At 41.4% G+C, this 20,536-nt stretch overlaps 1 protein-coding gene and 1 long non-coding RNA gene across 14 annotated transcripts in view; one reads left to right on the top strand and one right to left on the bottom strand.

Annotated features, from left to right (window-relative positions):
- SRRM1 (serine and arginine repetitive matrix 1) overlaps window positions 1–20,202 on the bottom strand; it is a 37,512-nt gene extending 17,310 nt beyond the window's left edge. For 3 of the 13 annotated variants that reach the window (XM_042994825.1, XM_042994824.1, XM_042994829.1), the window contains exons 1-11: window positions 18,679–18,819; window positions 15,705–15,794; window positions 15,329–15,451; window positions 13,029–13,199; window positions 12,313–12,428; window positions 10,553–10,756; window positions 9,716–9,910; window positions 9,273–9,392; window positions 7,145–7,419; window positions 1,924–2,004; window positions 833–919 (exon numbers count right to left, since the gene is read on the bottom strand). In XM_042994825.1, coding sequence (XP_042850759.1) covers window positions 833–919; window positions 1,924–2,004; window positions 7,145–7,419; window positions 9,273–9,392; window positions 9,716–9,910; window positions 10,553–10,756; window positions 12,313–12,428; window positions 13,029–13,199; window positions 15,329–15,451; window positions 15,705–15,794; window positions 18,679–18,699 — 1,483 coding nt within the window. In that variant the 5' untranslated portion in view covers window positions 18,700–18,819. Of the gene's footprint in view, window positions 1–832; window positions 920–1,923; window positions 2,005–7,144; window positions 7,420–9,272; window positions 9,393–9,715; window positions 9,911–10,552; window positions 10,757–12,312; window positions 12,429–13,028; window positions 13,200–14,909; window positions 15,040–15,328; window positions 15,452–15,704; window positions 15,795–18,301; window positions 18,321–18,678; window positions 18,822–19,192; window positions 19,346–20,183 lie in introns of those variants that run through there. The other 10 variants (XM_042994828.1, XM_042994833.1, XM_042994835.1 and 7 more) reach the window with 9 other exon arrangements.
- Window positions 10,716–10,987, top strand: LOC122240972. Its single transcript, XR_006220833.1, has 2 exons — window positions 10,716–10,781; window positions 10,899–10,987. It is a non-coding gene; the product is annotated as an uncharacterized LOC122240972 (long non-coding RNA).
- Window positions 20,203–20,536: the final 334 nt, after the last annotated feature.

Here is a 20,536-nt window from a genome sequence, read left to right as displayed (position 1 = left end):
TTGAGCCACCCAGGTGCCCGTTTTTTGCCAATTTAAACCACAGATCCGCATACGTGGCGCAGAAAATTTCTGAACAAAGACTTTAGGGAGGGGAACCTGGGTGGCTCAGTCAGTTGAGCGTCTGACTCTTAATTTCAGCTCAGGTCGTGATCTCGAGGTTCATGGGTTCGAGCCCTGCCTCACCCTCTGTGCTGACAACGTAGAGCCTACTTTGGATCTTCTGTTGCCCCTCTCTCTGCCCCATTTACGCATGCAGGCGTACTCTCTCTCTCAAAAATAAACAAACATTAAAAAAGAAAAAAAGCTTTAAGGAGTAACACTCACTAGAGATTGGGAAAAGAAATCCACTTTTCCTGGGCACCTGGGTGGCTCAGTTGGTCAAGCATCTGACTTCAGCTCAGGTCATGATCTTACAGTTTGTGGATATGAGCCCCACACTGGGCTCTGTGCTGACAGCTTAAAGCCTGAAGCCTGCTTTGAATTCTGTGTCTCCCTCTCTCTCTGCCCCTTCCTTGCTCATGCTCTGTCTCTATCTCTCAAAAATAAATAAAAATGTTTAAAAACATTAAAAAAAAATCTACTTTCCCAAATTTTATACCTCTGTTTTTACTTTTGTACTATAAAGGTCTACTATGTTCATAACAACTTAAAAGAAAATTAAACTTTAAGACTGAAAACTAAAAACCAAAAACTAATACTTCCTCCCCTTAAAGAGATCTCCATGTAAGCACATATTTTTCCTAAGTACACTCACTACACTAATGGATATTTCTATTTTAAGTAGTTTTCATCAGGAAATACAGGTAGAAAACAGATGAATCCATGTCCATACCAGATGAAGACTGCTGGTTCTGTCGTCTGTACTGACGTCTCTGCTGCACAGAATCTGCTGCAGCCATTTTGCCACCTTTATCTTCTTCTGAAAGATGGATGCATTTAGAAAAGTGTTTCTTTAGTTACACATACAGAACACGTAACATACTTGAAATGGAAAATGGTCTCTTCAACTTTTATCCGATTGGGTCAAGCAATACAACCACACACACACACACATTTTTTAACAACAACAACAAAAAGCTTAAAATCCCAATTTAAAATGCTGACTTTAGGGGTGCCTGGGTGGTTGAACATCCAACTTTGGCTCAGGTCATGATCTCATGGCCTGTGGGTTCGAGCCTGTCTGGCTTTGTGCTGACAGCTCAGAGCCTGGAGACTGCTTCGAATTCTGTGTCTCCCCGTCTCTGTCCCTCCCCCACTCACACTCTCTGTCTCTCTCTCTCTCAAAAATAAACATTAAAAATACAAACAAGTAAGTAAAAATAAATAAAAAGCTGACTTTAGACTATGTTCACTAAATATAATAAAAATAAACTTATTTACTATAGGTCAAGTTAAGCACTAAGAACTTTATAAGCATTATTTCAGTTAATTGTCAAAAGCCTAAAGGATGGTACTGTTACCTGCATTTCAGATTTAAGAAATGAGACTCAAATAAATTAAGTAATTAAACAAAAAAAGTAGTTAAGTAGTGGGGCACCTGGGTGGCTCTGTGGGTTAAGCCTCCGACTTTGGTTCAGGTCATGATCTCACGGTTTGTGAGTTCAAGCCCCACGTCAGGCTCTGTGCTGACAGCTCAGAGCCTGGAGCCTGCTTCGGACTGTGTCTCCTCTCTCTGCCCCTCCCCAACTTGTGCTCTTTCTCTCTATATCTCTCAAAAAATAAAATAAATGTAAAAAAAAAAAAAATTAAAAAAAAAAAGTAGTTAAGTAGTGAAGCTGGGGATTCAACCCAGGTTGGTCTGACTTCAGAACCATAGCTCTTAACCACTAAGTCATATTCTATAATTAATCTTTAACCAGAGGGGCTGACCAAATGTGCAAAAAATGTAATTCGGCTTAAACAAAAAAACACACGAAAACTTACCCGATTCAGATAACTCTACTTTTCTAGGCTTAGGTGCTGGTGAAGGGGACTCTCTTTTCTCAGTACCTTTGTGTTTTGTCACTAAAAACAATGAGAAAAAAAACCACCTTACATATGAGGAATAGCAAAACAACAAAAAACAAAGCTACCTCACAAGACACTGTCTTAATGGCAGAAAGACTATTCTTATAAAGAATTTATTGCTAATTACATAATTCCACGAGACCTTGTCATTATCTCAACATTACCTGAAGGGAAGCAAGCATTTTTAGACGTTTGGTGAAAAGCTTAAAAGGTTCCATAATGATTTTTGAATCTTAAGATTCTCCCAAGAGAAATGCCAGTTAAGAGAAATCAGGAGTTGCTGTTTCGCAGCAACAAAAGCTCTGCATAGAAGATCTGTGTAACCTTCAACTCAATAAACCTCTGGGTTCCACCCCACAACCTAAATCACATGTGCTCAACTACACAGGCCCCATCAGCACAAGAGCTTTCAAGCATCTGCTATAGGTGGGTTCAGAAAAGTAGTAAAAAATGATACATGGTTAAGAAATAAGATTTGATGAAATCTTCAGAGAAAGAAATTTGTTCCGGAGAAGAGGTAGGAGTTGGCCACCAAGAGACTAAAGACTATGTAGAAATACAACCTTCATAATAGCATGAGGGATTTAAACTACCTATAAAAAAAGTAAGCCCTCACAATAACAAAAATAATTAAACACTATGGCTGAAGGATTCTTGCCAAAGCTTAAAAAGGGGGGAGGGGGCAGGAGCTCTGAAATATACCTAAGGTAGTAAGAGAGCTGTGAGCACCTTATAAGTAACCCAACCTCTCTTTTCCAAGTTGCATGGAAAATTATTATGCAACAATCTTTTGTATGCTTGCTGTATTAGGTAGTTGTTGCTGTTGCTAGTAATACCACCTCCCCCCACCCCCCTGCCCAATTTACAAGAGGAGAAATGTGAGGCTTAAAAAGCAGTAACTTCAACCAGTCACATAGATAATTAAAGTGAACTAGGATCTGAACCCAAGACTCTATTTCTAGAGCATAGGCTTTAATTTCCACCAATTTATAATTTCCGCCCTATTTATAATATCCATCCACGCCTTCAACTAAAATCAAAAGTATACACAAATATAACCATTAAGCGTACCACAGATTAACCTGAAATGTCATTTGAGAGCATCCTGCTAAAAACTAAATTTGAAGACAGATATGATCCCCTAAGGACCCTCATATCTGTTTTGTTTGATTAAAGCAATTACCATGGGATGTTGACCTAGAATGCAAATACATTTCATTTAACACTCTTCTTCAGAATGCTGTAAAGGCTTAGTCTAAGGGGCAGTAACTTAGAGAGCTAGTGATCTAAAACAGAAAGCTCATCTTTGCTAAAGTACTGAAACTGAAGAATTTACCACAATACTTTAAAAATGATCTGCATTTTATTAATTATTCTAACTAGTGTTTTGGACAAACTACTGGATTGGGTAAAAAATGGTTAATATCTAATCAGTTACCATGAAATATAGCAGCAAGGGGTGCTTAGGTGGCTCAGTCAAGGCATCTGACTCTTGATTTCAGTTCATGATCTCATGGTTCGAGGGTTCGAGACCCATGGTCAGGCTCTGTGCTGGCAATGTGGAGCCTGCTTGAGATTCTCTCTCTCCTTCTCTCTCTGCCCCGCCCTGCTCACTCGCTCTCCATCTAAATAAATAAACTTAAAAAAATATTTAAAAAGGGGGTGCCTGGGTGGCTCAGTTGGTTAAGTGTCCCGACTTTGGCTCAGGTCACGATCCTGCCGTTCACAAGTTCGAGCCCCATGTTGGGCTTTGTGATGACAGCTTAGAACCTGGAGCCTGCTCCAAATTCTGTGTCTCTCACTATCTCTGCCCTTCCCCCGCTCGCGCGTGTGTGCATGTGTGCGTGCGTGCTCTCTTGCAAAAATAAACATAAAAAAACTATTAAAAAACACTTTAAAAACCACAGCAGCAAAAGTGCACTCAAAACGTGTATTTTAACAAATTCAAAGACATAAAATACACATGCTTTTAAATAAAACTTTTAAGGACTTGAGGCTATTTTTCTGGTCTGTATTCTCCACTTCAAAGTGTCAGTTAATCTTTAATTCTTGAAAAATTATTAGAGGCATCCAGTTACTTATACCCCCCCCCCCCATGTCTAAGTTACTACCTAAAAGAACTGGGTTCTAAAATGTGTTTAGAAGCTGTCTAAATGTGAGAATGCATTTTCCCCTATGATACACTAAAAATGTGGTTATATCTGCAAGATAGTTGGCAAATGCCAACTGAATAAACACCACTGAACTAGAACATACACATTTTTCCCCCATAGAAATACACATTTGGAGTTTTATCTTGATCCAATCTCTTTAGCTAATGGTTTAAAGTCTATTACCAATATATTCATACCATTAAAATAAGTATCTATTATATATGCCTGCTCTGGCTTAATATGACTGAATCATTGCATTATTAACAATGTTAATGTTTCATCAGAGTTTGTTGATCTAAAGAAGATCTGATAGTTTATTATGTTAATGTTTTATTTTTAGTATTCAAGGGGCAAAATCATTCTAGCATAAAGTCAGAAATCTTCTAAGTCAACTGTAAAACCAGAACTTTAAGTTTACTTCAACAGTCCTATTAATTATTAATCTCCCAGACTTGTCCAAAAGATCACTTGTAAAGTTACTGTTACTAGAACTGGTAAAATAATTTTGTCTGCAGAATACAGTTTATATGGCTAAATGGATCTCATCCTAAAATCACAATAGATATAGAGCCTCTGTAAACAGATTTCATTAAATATCTCACTGATTTCAACACACTGCTTTATACACTAAGATAATGCCAGTTTAACTAACATGCCACTGATGACAAAATGCTTCCTGAAGACCCTTTCGGATGAGAATGTACAACGTACTCCACAAATTATTCACCTTTAAATTCCCCAAAATACTTTCCCTGCCTCCCTCCCACTCCATTTGCTCAATATTAAAAGTCCCGATTGGTAACTACTACAGTAAAATCTATTATATTTCAATGGTGTCACTGATCTTACAAGCAGTGGAGTGTTGCAAGAAAGGAATTTCTGAAATCATCCTACCAGGTACAGAATCTAAAGTTAAAGTTGCACCTTGCCCTCCATCTCCCCACTCCAGACATCAAAACAAGCTGAGATAGGAAAGCTGGGCAAAGCATACATTTTTCAACTGGGAACTGAGAACCCAAATTTTAGACCTGGCTGGTTGACTTTGACCAAATCACTTAACCTGAGAACCTGTTTCTTGATGACAATCTCAAAAATCTGTTCTACCTCTGAAATTTCATCACAGGGGACTGGGATCATTTTACCATAAAAAGTTACCTCCAAGTAGTCAGAGCCAAATTCAGCTTAAGGACACGAGGCAGTCTCTGACTCTACTGCCCACAGTGCCTTTCTATGGTTGTGTTTTGTTTGCACATGGAAGACCTGCCCCAGAATCCATAGGAACATAACTAGCTCTTCGTCTTCACCAGGACTCATTTTATTTCTCTCCAACGTGCATATCTACCATGAATTTTTTTTTTTTTTTTTTTAAAGTACTGGCCCACTCCCTTGACAAAGTATTAGGACACAAGAGGTTAGTGCCTACGCCCTCTGCAAAAAGTGAACTCTTATCTACTTTAACAAAGACTCGATCCTCCCGTTCAGATACTTTTATTACTCTTTGGCTATATCATACCTTGGTATGTTTTTTGCAAAGGAACAGGTGGGAACTTTTATAATACTTTTTCACTAGAGAGCTTTCTGGGTCCAAAGGAAAGACAAAAAAATATGCAGAAGTACAAATACTTAAACATACTGGACACAGTTGCTAGAAACCACTGAAATTTTCCTATTTGTCATACTTGTCAAAAAGGTACGAACTGAAGGTAATACGGGACATGAGGTTATGAAAATAAGTGATCCTAAGGCCCCCTCCCATACTTAAATTAGGTCTAAACCTGGAAGACTCAAATGTTTTTCTGTTCTTATCCAGGTGTCTGTCTAGGTCTATAGAGCCAAAGCACCAAAACTGACCATAGAATAATTAATTACCCAATTAAGATTCAGAAAATAATCTACACATTACTTGTTACAGGTGACAGCATTACCTGCCAGTCCCCGTCACTCTGCTAGCTTGTCTATACCTCAAAGTCAAAATTTTGCCCATCCCCATTTTCTTTGTTCTAACCTGAAAATTTAGATGTGATCAGAGCGAGCCCAGTATATATTAACCTACAGGCTGCTTCTTAAAAATCAATTACTACAGCAGCTTTTAGGATTTCCCCTGCCCCACTACTCACCCTTCAGGCTATCATCTCAGCCCTCAGCACCAGAGGCCCAATTCAAATAGATCCTACCGCCTTTCTCCATGTGTATTTAACCCAAAGGAACAAACCCCAATACACCACAACCTTCACTCAGACTAATATGGCATTCTACTTGCCTGGCCAGATCACAGATCATAAATTCCTCAGAAATCAATCTGCAGAATAAAGCAAGGACAACACTCAGAAGAACCCTGCCTGGAGCCTAAATTAAAAAACAAACAGGCTTTTAAGGGGACACCATGTTCTTCCCTAGCGAGCATAATGTGGCCAAGAAAGAACTCAAACAGAATATGGAGTCCTCAAATAAGATATCAAACAAAAAAATCTTCAGGGGAAAAAAATTAACTGGTCTCATAGTAATAAAATGATCCCTTATCACGACAACAGGGACTTTGATAAGCTCCCCCAACTCAGCCCACAGCTGGTAATGAATGTATTTCTCCACCTACTCAATGCCAAAGGCAACTGCTAAAAACAAGTTTACACATAAACTCTGTTTCAACAAACCCCAAAAACTTAAAGAGGAAAGGGTGAAAAGCAAATTTACAAAGAATATCACATGCAAATATTGGGGTTGGTAATGTATTTCTCCACTTACTCAATGCCAGAGGGCAACTGCTAAAAACAAGTTTACGCGTAAACTCTACTTCAACAAACCCCAAGAACTCAAAGAGGAAAGAAAAGGTGAAAAGCAAATTTACAAAGAATATCACCCACAAATATTACCCAGCTCCTTCTTACCGTGAAGGGGGAAGGGGCAGGAGCGACGACTGACTAGGCACTTTGTAGCCAAACAGAGAAAGAACGAACATACACTGTTTTTGTGTGTTAGATTTTTACCTTTACCTGAAGTTCTCCCTGGAGAGACAGAAACCCGACTTTTTCTTGTACGGTTTGACTGCTGGGGTGTTGGGGAATGACGAGTTTTTGGCGGTGGAGTTGCTGGAGGTGATGGCCTATGCCTTCGCCTCGGAGGACTTGCTGAAGGAGATAACCTACGAGTTTTCCGAGGGGGGCTGGATGTCCTCTTAGGAGGCTTCTTTGGCGGTGACCGGGAACGAGACGAAGAAGATGACGAACTACTTCCAGACAAGGACGCTGATGAACGCCTTCTTCTGTGGAATAAAGGATTCACGTTCGTTAACTGCATACTTGTCAAAAACGACCTTACAGGTATGTACAGTTTACACAAAAACAGCTATTTTTATCCAACTTTTGAGTTTATGTAGCTAAGCACATAATTAAGTTTAAAAAAAAAAACATGGGAAACAAAACCATGACCTAGGACAGGAAACAGCTAGTTCTGAGACTAAATATGAATAACTTATTCTGATGAATGCTTCTGTTTGAGTTGTCTGTCCAGTTATAAAATATGTCATGTTGAAAGCTATAATACAGTAACTAGCCAGTCTCTTTCTTCCTTAGGAGTGATACCATTGTTTGGAGTTTGCATACAAAATTTGGGTGGCGAAGTATTTTCCATTTAAGAGCACAAAGTCAAACAACCTTTAGGCTGCGTTTTTTAAAAAAGATGTGCAGCAGTTAGGAATTCATTTAGCTACATAAACTTAGAAGCAGGGGCCTCTCGAATTCTGCGGCAAAAACTGTGGTAAGTTCTGTTGCAATTATGTGTACCTGCAGAATTCACCTTTGGCAGAAGAATTCCTGAGAACCTGAAAAAAAGAAACCCTACCTTAAGTGTGAGATAAAAGCTGGCTGAAAGGGAATCTTACACAATCTGCAAAATATTTTGACTGCTAAATGGCTCAGTAAGCACAATTAAAACACGCTGTTTGCAAAACTCCAATATAAGAAATAGCTGTTTCCGCTAATCTCGTACTAGAGAGCACCGGCATTAATTTTCTCCTAGAAAAGAATATAACCAATTTTAGAAAAGTGGGATGCCTAATCAACTGACCATTTACATCATCAGTCTCATTTATCAGCAGTAACATCAAGTCTATCATTTTTAGCAGTAGTCATAAAGAGTTCACAACAACCACCTCCTCCCCCCAAATCTTTTCTTTTAAAACAATATGGGACTCTGAAAAACCCGACTACAGAAACAAACAACTGTGGACCTTATTATTTCCCCTTCTTCTCCAAGTGGATTCATTTTCCCGCAAATAACTTAAAGACTCAAACACAAAAAACTTCTGTGCTAACTATAATCTGAAACGCAATCATCAGAGCTCTTTCCAAGGAGGTCAAGAAGGCAGAAAACTCTATCGGTGCACCAAACCTCTACTTTGGGCAGATTTAGCAACAATCTTTTTGTTAAAAGGGATAGACCCAAATGTTCTGCCTTATGCCAATTTTAAAATGACTCTTTAAAAAAGAACATTGGTACTGACAGGGTTAGTTTTCTGACTGATCTCTTCAAAAATGACTAGATGCCAAACTGCTAAAAATGGCTATATCCATGGAATAGGATTATGGGTAATTTTCAACTTATTTGTTTGATATTTTATAAGCACTCATTTCTGTAATGGGAAAAAAACACTTCAAACAAAAATGTAATGCAAATAGGTTATTCTAATATTGGTGAAAGTAGCTTACTGGCTCTGTAGTTACCTGCTTTTTAGAAGCCAGTGATAATTTAAATCCAAAGAAAGTGGGAGGGCTGCAGATTCCCTCATTGCTAGGAGATCTGGGTGGGGTCTCAAAGGGTAAAAGTTAACGTCAAGTATCAGTAAAATGTGAATTTCTTGTTTCCCACCCCAACACTGCACTAGCGTGGTTTTTGTGACATAATTAAACCTCAAATGAGAGGCTCTTTAGGCATCACCTCATAACACTCCTGAGCTTTCTTCAGGGGAACACAAATACAAACATGAGCCTAAAACTAACACGTGCTGCATTTTCATATACTGACACTTCCAAATAAAAAAAAAAAAAAAAAAAAAAAAGGAGGAGAAGGAGGAAAAGAAAATAAAGGAAAAAGTATAAGAAAAAAGAAAACCCTCACCGTCTCACTGGAGATCTACTTCTTCTATGCCTGGGTGGAGGTGGCATTCGTCTTGGTGGAGTTCTTCTTCGAGGAGATGGCCGCCTTCTCGGGCTTGGCCGCCTTCTCGGGGAGTATGATCTGCCATAACAAACAGAATTAGGGCCTGAATAAACAAGAACAAGGAACGAAGTCCCTGAGACAGCTTTCTGAACACCTACATTTTAAAAAACCGACTTCAAAGGATTCGATTTTCCATTTATGTAGAGATTTTTATGGCACAGAGTGTGCACACAAATTTCTACAGCACACAAAAGTGACCTCAAATTCTCTCTGTAGGTCCAAAGAATAACATTTGTACTAATTAAATGCTTTCTACTGCTCTGAAATTATCTACCTAATTCTACTCAGCAGAGGAGCACATAAAACCTAAGATCTATGTCACTCCTACAGCCCTAACTCACCTTGATCGGGATCTGTGACGCCGTCTAGGTCGAGTATGAGAAGGAGAGCGAGACCGTGTCCGGGATCTTGATTTGGAACGTGACCGAGATCTTGGTCGGGTCTTCTCCTTCTCCTTTTCTTTTTTGGAATTTTTCTCCGGAGAAGGTTCTTTAGGCTCTGGTACAGGTTCAGGTTTGGGAACTTTCAGGATGTCACTGTAGAAACAAAATGTTGATGCAACATGGTTATTTCTCCTTTTAAGATGGTGCCAAAATCCATGAGGACTTCTCCCTAGCTCCAAAAGATATATACACATCAGTGAAAGCCAAAATGCAACTAACAATTCTAACCACATACATTCTTAAGAGTACAAAGTTGTCCACAATACTGGTGAAAAAAGCAAGTTACGGGATATAAGATATCTGAAACAATACAACCAACCAATAGCAGTGGTCACCTTTGGGGCATTTCACTTTTTAACATTTTTTTGGTGTTTTTATCTTCGAGACAGAGAGCTGAGAGCATGAACTGGGGAGGGGCAGACACAGGAAGAAAAGCAGGCTCGGCGATGACAGCACAGAGCCCCAAACGGGGCTCGAACTCACAAACCCTCAAACTGTGAGATCATGACCTGAGCTGAAGTCAGACGCTTAGCCAACTGAGCCACCCAGGTGCCCTTGGGGCATTTTATTTACACTCTCCTACAGAATCTGAATCTGTCAACAAGCTGATCTTATGATTTAAAAAATACAAAAGGGAAATAACCAAGTAATTTTATGTTTGTAACTCAGAATTATACTGGCAGTTAGCAACAGCCTAAAATTGTCTTATTTATAAATAAATTTTTATCTACTTGCCTAGTAGAAGTGGCCTCTTGTACTGAAGGTTCTTTTACTTTCACTGATGGTTCTGGGAGCTCTGGAGTTTTTTCCTTCTTTTCTGGAGCAGGGGAAGGACTCCGGCTCTTGGTTCTGTGGCGGGGAGACCGAGAATGACTGCGCTTTCTCTCTCTCCTGACAGGGGAAGATCGTCTTCTAGGGGAAGGAGATCTGGATTTGCGTCTAGGATAAAAGCAATTTTTTTCAGGTTTGTGTCTAGGATAAAAGCAATTTTTTTCAGGTTTTTGAATAATGTTGGTTGGGGGAGAGGGTCAAGGGCAAAGTGAGAAATTAATCTTTTTAATTATACCACTGGTCTTTACAGGTGAGAGATTCCTTATGAAAATAAGATATCCTGTCATATTTACTTAATATGGGAAGGGCCAAAAGAAAACCAGAAAGGTAAGCAAACAAAAGGTAACAACACTGTCTGGTATACCAGTTACAAGAGGAAAGCATTGACCTGGAACTCTAGATTTAGATTTTTTTTTTTTAATGTTTTTTTATTTATTTTTGAGAGAGAGAGAGACAGAGCACGAATGGGGGAGGGGCAGAGAGAGAGGGAGACACAGAATCGGAAGCAGGCTCCAGGCTCTGAGCCAGCATCAGCACAGAGCCCGACGCGGGGCTCGAACTCACGGACCGTGAGATCGTGACCTGAGCTGAAGTTGGACGCTTAACCGACTGAGCCACCCAGGCGCCCCTAGATTTAGATTCTTAATCATTCCCAGAGATGAAGAGACCAAAGACCAACTTTTCAGAGGAAGAGAATGCTTAAAAGTAAAGAGATATTCCCTAATAACAAATCCAAAAAAACCCAACAAAACAAGAGTTGGGGTGCAGACAGATGCCACCAGAGTTTGTCAGGTAATCTAGGTATTCCAGAAAAATGACTAGTGCAATTAAAGTGCTCTTTGGAAGAAAAAAGAAACATGTCATATTTGCATAGCCTTTTAGGAAAAGGAGAAGTCCCCTTTCCTTTTCAATAATAGTTTCCCTAACGTAAAAGTAAAACAGCAGACCTGGTTCATCAATAGCCTAGTTACCACTGTGATGCGCTTAGCACCAGAAAAAATACTGCTTCCCTAGTAAGGAGGTTTTAATACCAAATACACAAATTAAAATGGATAAAGAAATTACCTCTGCCCTTTAATTCCAGAAGATTTGTGAAAAAATTAGCAGAACTCTAAAAATGAAAACCCTAGTAGAATTCTCACCTTTCACCACAAATACAGTAGAAGCTGAGTCATGGGTTTAAAAATGGAAACCTAACCATAGTCTCATTGGAAGGAAGAAGAAAACAAATAAATGATCTGTTTTGGGTTCAATACAACCATCTAAGAAAAGCAGAACAGGGCATACATAGAGAAGTATAACATGAATGGCTAATGGGTACAGGATTTCTAATTAAAAGGAAAGAAAAAGAACTGGAGAAGATTAAAATAATTAAATGCTATATTTAAAGAAAAGCAATATGGAAAGCAAGTCTAGATTCTGATTTAGAAATTGAGAGTTGTACAATTCACCAAGATTTAAGAGACAATTATTATAGTCCAATGATCTGCCTCAAACAAAACTTTAATATTTTGGGCCAGAGACCAGCCTTAGTTCATCATGAAAACTACATGATGGAAGAAATTCTGAAGAGTGCTAGTAGCTTCCTTTTTAACTGTGTAACTTTCTACACACAGAATACTATCTGAAGTATTTGTAAAACATATGCATCCATTGTATTATACCTTCTTGGGCTCCGAGACCTCTCCCTTTTTTCTCTGCTGCTTTCTTTTTCTTCCTTATCCCTCTTATCCTTGTCTTCATCTTGCTTTTTCATAGATGCCAACTTTTCTTGTTCAATCTGCAAAGATCAAGTTTTCAAAGAAACATAGCTGAACATCTGAGATCACTAAACAAATTGAGGAAGACTTTGCATCTCTGATAAACACCAATCCTATATAAATCATCAGCCTCCTGCTTTTCAACAAGACTATTCTCGCTGAAAATTAATCCCTAACAGCTGAATGAAAGAGAATAGTTATTTTCAAGTTTGCTTAAAAAAATAATTTTCATGTTCAACTTATTCTTTTGTGATTTAACATACACTGCCCATATGAAGAAGCCATGCTTACACTTTTACACTGTTACTAAAGTTCAATTTTCTTAAGCTAGAAGTACTCACATTAAAAAAAATGTACACGCACACACACGCGCGCGCACACACACACACACACACACACACACACACACACATCTGACTCTGGGAAAATGACTTCTTCAACTTCAGTGTTTGGATTAGGGTTGGGGAGAAGGAGTGGAGAACCAAAACTGAATGTCCAAATATATTACAGCAAAGCAAAACAACATGCTAATCCTAGCCAGGTCACATAAGATTTAAAGTGTGTTAGCAGTCTGGATACCATGCCCTCAAATCAACATTACAAAACAGAAAGGCTATTACTTGTCTTTGTTTTATTTCTTCTTTCTTCAGTTCTAGAAAAGCAGAAGGGATTCCAGCGATGTTTTCTTGTGCACTTAAGAGCAGGGGCCACAGTTCTCCCATAAATTCTCTAGCATTTTTTCCATTCAAAAACCCAGTCAGGTTGATTTGCATCATTTTGGAGTCTGGATTCTGCAAAAAGACATGACAGGAAGAGAAACAGGTTACTTCAAAACAGGCCAACCAACCAACCTAAAACTCATATAAATTAGTATTTTTTAAGTCTACCGTAGGGGCTTAAATACATATATATATATATTCTTTACTACTTAAAAAATAGTTTTCTCTAATAGCTTCTCAGCAATATAATCTCTAGCACAGATTACCAAATTCTCTCTCACTCTACCAAAAGCATCAGAGCAGCCTGTTAATCCTTTGTGGATTTCGTAAGTATTTTTAGACTATGTGGCTGTTAGTGGGCCTTACATTTATTAACTTTAAAAACCATCATGAACATCCACAAATTCCTGCATTGACTAACAAGGAAAGTGTTTGCTTGCCTGGAAATTTTCCCCCAATGAGAAACTGAAAAAGTACATAAACTATTCACTTCTCTACCACTATAAGATAGCTTTCTATAAAGTATCTACCGTCCAGTTATGAAAACTAACAAGTTATGCATGCACTCTGTAACTTTTGAAGACTAAGCTGAAAGCCTGACTTCTACATAAGGAAAATCTACTATAACAATGCCTCGAATTCTCAACTGTCCACAAAGGGCTAAGAGGTCAAGTTTTCTCAAAAATAACTGGGTTTTTAAATGCTAAATCTGTTGGTCAAGCAACAAGGTCCATATAACAAGCACAGCTCAATAGCACAAAGCAAGTACAGATTCCAGGTGTCTTCAGTTTCTTCTTGGAACCTTGGGGGTTTGGAATCGCCAAGTCCCCTGTAGAGAAAGATGTTCCCTTGGCTTGCTTCCGACTCCCTACTGCAACTCAACCACCTTGAGTTTAATGTTATATCATTTATCTAAATTGCAAAAGACGAACAAGCAATAATGAGTACACAACCACAAAAAAAGAAAAGATTGTTTAAAAAAGTTCTAAACTTTAATCTCATGCTCACTACAAGGGGAATACTACCAGATACTTAGGTTTTAAAAATGCACTAAAATACAAATCAGTAAAGCATTTCTCCAATAAAATCTATCTTTAATCATCATTTTAAAAACGTTTTCCCATGTTCCTGGTTTTCTAAGTAAAATGTATACATTTTAAAAGAAGTGCTTTCTTAACATTAATCTTTAAAAATATTCACAACAAAATGTAATTACCAAATTATTTTTAAAATAGAAATACCTTATCAGCTGAAATGCCAACTGTTCTGTCAAAACACAAGGGCGAACTCTTTGGGAAAAGGATTAATGTAAAGGTAAATTCACATTGGTATATTTGCCAAAAGGTCATATGGTACATCTTACTATCCTTTGGGTTGTTGTGGCAAAATAACAAACTATCTTATGATAAAATCGTTTTTAAACATCAGTTCTATCATCATCTCATATTATCTCACGTATGAAGAAAGGAATGATTATATCAACTCGTTCTAATAATGCTGCCAATTTATTTCAGTCTGAAGTTTAAGCATAATGTAAACAAAAAGTCTGTGCCTAAAATGTTAATCGATGACTAGCTGACATGCAGCTACAACTAAAGACTTCAGTTACTTGATTATTTTAAAAACAATATCCAATCAAATCAGAATTGCCCCTCATGCTTCACATAAACGTCCATCTCATAATAGTATTTTTAAAGAGCAGTGTATAGATTTACCCAATTGCTCTTTCCTGTTTGTGTTTTTGTTGTTGTTGTTGATGTTCGGCCACTTTACACAACTCACCTCCAAACACACACTGCATCATCAAGGGAGTTGGGTCAGAGCGACATTGGGACACTCACTCTGCTGTGACCTAATAAGGTGATGGTGCTATACTTCAGACGCAAGGAATAACTTCCATTTTGGTTCAGGCCTTTTAAATCATAAATCACATTATCATTAGAAAATTGCTGTCAAAGTAACTTAACATGTAACAGCAAAATTACAAACAATAAGTTTGATTTTTCACCTGTGTAGCTTTCAAAACTATGTACCTTCACTAAACTTCCAGCCTTAATAGTTGTTTACAAAGTGAATTCTTTTCACAACAAACATTGTAAAACAACCCTCCTATATTTGCACTCCATAGAAAAATTCAGTTTCCATAGATTCACAAAATTATGTCACATATTCAGAAATAAGAGCCATTTGTGTATTATTACCTTCACTTCCAGCTGGTTGAATATAAACTCAATCACAACATCATCTTCAAACCCAAGGATTTCCGTTACTCGTTTTGTTATCCAAGGCTTTATAACCTCCAAATTTACTTTGCTCATATCCACCTGATAAAGCATACAAGAAATGACTGAGTACAGGGTTCACAATCCTAAAAGAAAGCTCACTGAAGAGTTTTGCCCAACAAAATTCCTTTTAACCGATGAAATTTTTTTGGTGTAACACGCTACAATATGGCTCATTCTTATGTGGCTGTGCTACTCTGTGTCGTTGTTGCTAAAAGGTGGAAAATGTTTAACAGTCCCAAAATGAACCAACTGTGCTATAAAGGTGCAAAAGCAGTTTTATCTAGAAGAATACCTTTTTTTCTAGGCATTCTGCAAATTTCAGCTGCTTCAGTAACTTCTTCTGTTTGTTGCTGAACCGATTATCCTGTTCTGCACTTGTTCCCTGTGGGAAGAGAAACACATTTTAATTAAGAGTTCAAAGTTAAATTCCTGATTTTTGTCAGTTAATCATGGCCATGACCTTTACAGTAGAAATAGGGTAATCAAGTAAATAGAAAACACCACAGCTAATACTCATAGGTGTAGAATGCATACTTTTTTCCCAATGAAGCTGACATTTTAAAAATTTGACTGTATTTAAAAATTACAAAACATAAACTTGTTGTAACAGGTCAATATGGCAATATTGCATAAAGCTAGCACCTCCCCCACAACCAAGTTAAGTTTGATGTGTATCTTTTTACGCCTTTTTCTATGTTAAAAGACATTTAAGGCTTTTTTGTGTAAATAAGAACACACTGAAATATTTACTATACTTAATATACTTCCAAACAACACCATTAAATTTCATCCTCTTCTGAAAACCAGTAGCATGCTTGCAAATTACGGTCATGCCTATGAACAAGCGGAAAAGGAAAAAGAAAACACCCTGGGACTGTATGTTGGTTTTCATAACTTTGAGAACATGGAATCTGTTACAGGTCTACCCTAATAATTAACTTAATTTCAGCAATAAATTTGGAAAAATGAGAGCTTACAAATACTACAGGAGATTATCAAGTGATCACTAGTTAATCTGCATTTTCTCATTCCAAGTGGACCAAATAAAAAAATAACTGGCTATGTGATGTGAAATCTACTGATGGGTTCACGGAGTTGGCCACCGTCCCTTGGAAAGTGATCGGGAAAATTTTGTCTAGGAAGGTAAAGAACCTGGATTAGAATCCCAATTCTGCCACTACTTAAGCCACATGACTCAAAGCCCATTACTTAACCTTTTTTACAATGCTTTCTTACTTGCTAAAATCTACTTTGCAGGGCCGAAAAACTCAAAATAATATATGTAAAGTAACTGGCATGTGCCAGAAGTTCAACAAATGAAAGCCATCATTTTGATCTTAAATGAAAAATTCAGTTTACTATCTTGTTGGCAGTGTACTAAAAAGTAATTGCCCTAAATTCTTGCAACTCAGTTTAAATCCAGTCAACTCCTTGAAGAAATTATAGGTAGTATATAACTCCCCCTCCTTTCGTCCAGGTTTTTAGTAACACCAAAAGCAAACTTTGTTTTAAAATTTATCAACCACCGGGGGTGCCTGGGTGGTTAAGCGTAAGACTTTGGCTCAGGTAGTGACGGTCCATGAGCTCAAGCCTCACGTTGGGGGGGGGGGGGGCTGTGCTGTCAGTTCGGAGCCTGGAGGCTGCTTTGGATTGTGTCTCCCTCTCTCTTTGCCCCTCCCCCACTCAGGCTCTCTCTCTCAAAAAACGGGCAAACGTTAAAAAAATTTTTTTTTGATTTATGAACCACCTTGTTCTTCTTCTGTTGGAACTCCTTTCCACTAAAGGTCATAACAACAAGAAAAGAAAAATCAAAATAGGCTTTTGTGTCAAAATAGTACACTGGATCACAGGAAATACTGAGTACTTACTACAAAACACTTTTATGAAAATTAGAAAATAGAGTTCATTAACAGCATGAAAATGTGGTAAGTACTCTCAATTCAAACTATCATTATGGAAATAACTACAGTTATCCTTCGCACAACCTAAGAAATCGAATAACTGGCTGGGAATAATACTGCAACTTTTGATGAAAAACTCATTGGCACATTTAAAGCCAATTCAAGAATTTCAACGTCGGCTTCAGAGTGTCCAGAGTGACGTTCTCTCAAGTCCTGGTCCTCCCCCTCTTTCAACTTTCCCTTTTAAAAACATGCAAACTGCATTATTAATACGCCCCAGGGAGCAGAGAGGCGCAACGTAGGTTACACCAAGTATGGATTTTGACCCAAACCACCGGTCTCTATAGGGTCGGTTCTGCACTGAAAGCATTTGCAAACTCTAGTCCTATCAGTGTCACTTCCCATCCATCTAGATCTCTCCTAGGTACCCGTTTCCTACAGAAGCGGAATACGGGGCAAACGGGCCCGGCAGTACCAGCCGGATAAAGTCTGGGCCCCGAGCACCAACTTCGACGAGGTGGCTCCCCCGCCCGCAGGTGCTGGGAGCGTGGCCCCGGGACAATCTAGGTAGGTAAGGGGCCCCTTTTCTCCAGCGGACTTCAAAAGAAAGAAACAAACGGGGGTGGGGGGTGGGGAGCGGCGTGCGGGAGGGAGAGGGGCTCTACCCCGTGCCCCTGCCTCCATACACGTGCACACTTTTTGTTGCACCCGCTGCCCTCAGAGTCTCAGATTCAAACGTTCCAACGACGTATTATCTGAGTTCCCCTCCCTAAAGGGATATCAAATTGGGCGGGAGTTCCCGCGAACTCTGACCCGCGCCTTCGCGAAGACTTAGGACCAGGAGGGACGACGGGGGAGGGGGTGGTTGGCGCCGCTCTCGAGGGAGAAGCCGCTGAACGCCGTTTCCTGTGCTCTCCTCTCCCTAACACGCTCTCCTGGGGCGGTACCCCTAGCCCGTACTCTCCAGAATCCTCCCGCCGCCAGTCACCTCAGGGCTTCCCTCCGGCCTCCCCCCAGGGACTTCCTCCTCGCGGCCCAACTAGGCCCCAGGACCCGGCGGCGCGCGCGGCTCGGCCTGCAGGCCCCACTAGGCAGGCGAGCGCCGAGGTACGGCTCTGGCCCATTCCCGCCGCCATTTTCCGGCGACCGTCGCTGCCGCGTAGGGGGGACGATCCCGGAGGAGGAGACTGCGCAGGGGCGCACCGGTCTCCGCCGCAGGGCAGGGGGGAGCGTCCGCCGGCACGGAGGGCCGCCAGGATCTTCGAAGCCTCCCCTCGGTGGCCACACCGTCCCGAGCTTAGGCCTCCTGTCGGGCCTCACCGATGAGGCCCTCACCTCACCCCAGATCCCCGCGCTTCTACTTACGCGGAAGAATCCCGCGTCCATCTTGCTGCCTCGCTCGGAGATCGCTCCCTATCCCAAGATACACCGCGCCGCCGCGACGGAGGGCGGGACCGGCAGGGAAAGCCGAGCGCCGGGACGCAGCGCGCGCCGTTCCACCCGCCCCTTCGGCCGACACGAGGCCGCGCCTGCTCAGTGCGGGGAGCACCCGCCACGCGTGCGCATGCGCGCCCAAGGGGGCGAGCCGCTGCCGGACTCCGAGACTCCCGAGTAGCCAGGCCGGGAGGAGAGTCTCGCGACCGCAGCCAATAAGAACGAGAGAAAGAGAGAGAGAGAGAGAGAGAGAGAGAGAGAGAGAGAGAGAGGGAGAGAGAGGGAGGCAGAGAGAGAGAGTTGGGTAGCCCCGCCCTGCGAATCCTTTTGTGGCACTGGAGCAGCCTTGTTCGCGCAGCGCCGCTTGACCCATCGTTCGACCCGTAGTGGAGGAGGCCTCCCGCCCTGGGGGCTCCGTGGAGCGATTGAAGAGAAAGGCTGTTACCTCAGAGTGACGCGGGCGGCGCGGCCCGCGCGCGGAAGAGAAGCCTGCCGGCCTCTCCGGTCATCCTGGAAGTTGTGACTGTGTTGGTTTTACGAGTCCACGGGTGACTAAGATCGGCTCCCGCCCCGTGGCCCCGGTCTCCTGGGCTTCCTCCCCCGGTCGGCGCACAGCTGCCTCGTTTGGGGAGCTGGCCGAAAACGCAAACGCCCGTCGGAGGAGTTTCGGCTCCGGCCGCCCGGTCACCACGCCGACGGGCAGGAAGCGGACGAGAGCGCCCGGGCCCGGGGCTGCGGGTCGGGCGGGGCTCCGCCGGCTCGCCGCCCAGCGCGGGAAGGCGCGTGTCCCTCTGGCCATATTTTATAAAGTTAGCTCTCCCTGCGCGCTCACGCCCTCCTTGCCCGTCCTGCCCTGGCCCTTATCACGCCCCGCACCGTGTGGATGGCGTTCCCGCGGCTCTGAATACGAGTGCTGTGCTAACAGAGTCGAGCTCAGGCTCCTCTCCCGATCTTCCAGCTGGTACAGGCAGCTTCCTGCTTGGCATTTCCACTTGGAGAGACATCCCCAACTTAACGCGTCCCGGAACCGAACCCCTGATGCCCACCCTTCTCTTCCCCCTCACTCCTCACGCACCCCCAGAAGACCGACCTGCCCCTCCCAAGGTCCCCCCGCCTCCGTCGATGGCAACATCTTTCCTGTGTTGAGGCCACGAGCCTTGGTGTTACTCCCGGACTTCTCTTTCTCTTTCACCCCGCTTCCAGACTACCGGGAAACCCACTCAGCTAGGATCCTGGCTCGAGGCGCCGTCATCTTTTGCCCGAACCTCCGCACCGGCTTCCTAACCGGTCTCCCTTCTTCTACCCTTGTCACTGAGCATCTTTTCTAAATGCAGCAGTCAGAGTGATCCTATTAGAAACCCTTAGTCATGTCGCTCTTAAGCCCCAAACCTCCCCAAAGTCCCTCATTTTTCTCAGAACAAAGGTTAAAATCCTACCTGATGGCTCCCCTGTTTCTGTGATCCTCTTCCTGGGGCCCTGACACTGCTCACTGCTTGAACCTTCTAAGCTTGCTATTGCCTCACAACCTTTGCACTGGTTGTGACTTCTGCCTAGAACGCTCTACCATCAGATATCCCCTTGGTAAATTTCAGGGTTTTACTCAAGGATCACCTAGTCAATGAGGTCTACCTTGACTATCCTCCTGGAAATTGCTTACACACTCTCTAGAACCCTGATGCCTCTAATCTACTTTGCTTTTTCCCATAGCTTTTACCACCCTGTAATATTTATTTGCCTATCTTTAATGTTGATTGTGTGTTCCCCACACTAGAACGTAAACTCCTTAAAG

This window comes from Panthera tigris, chromosome C1, assembly GCF_018350195.1.
Source record: "Panthera tigris isolate Pti1 chromosome C1, P.tigris_Pti1_mat1.1, whole genome shotgun sequence".
In the NCBI taxonomy this organism is placed as follows: Eukaryota; Metazoa; Chordata; class Mammalia; order Carnivora; family Felidae; genus Panthera; species Panthera tigris.
Note: the sequence above shows the minus strand (reverse complement) of the source record. Positions and strands in the feature narration are given on the sequence as shown.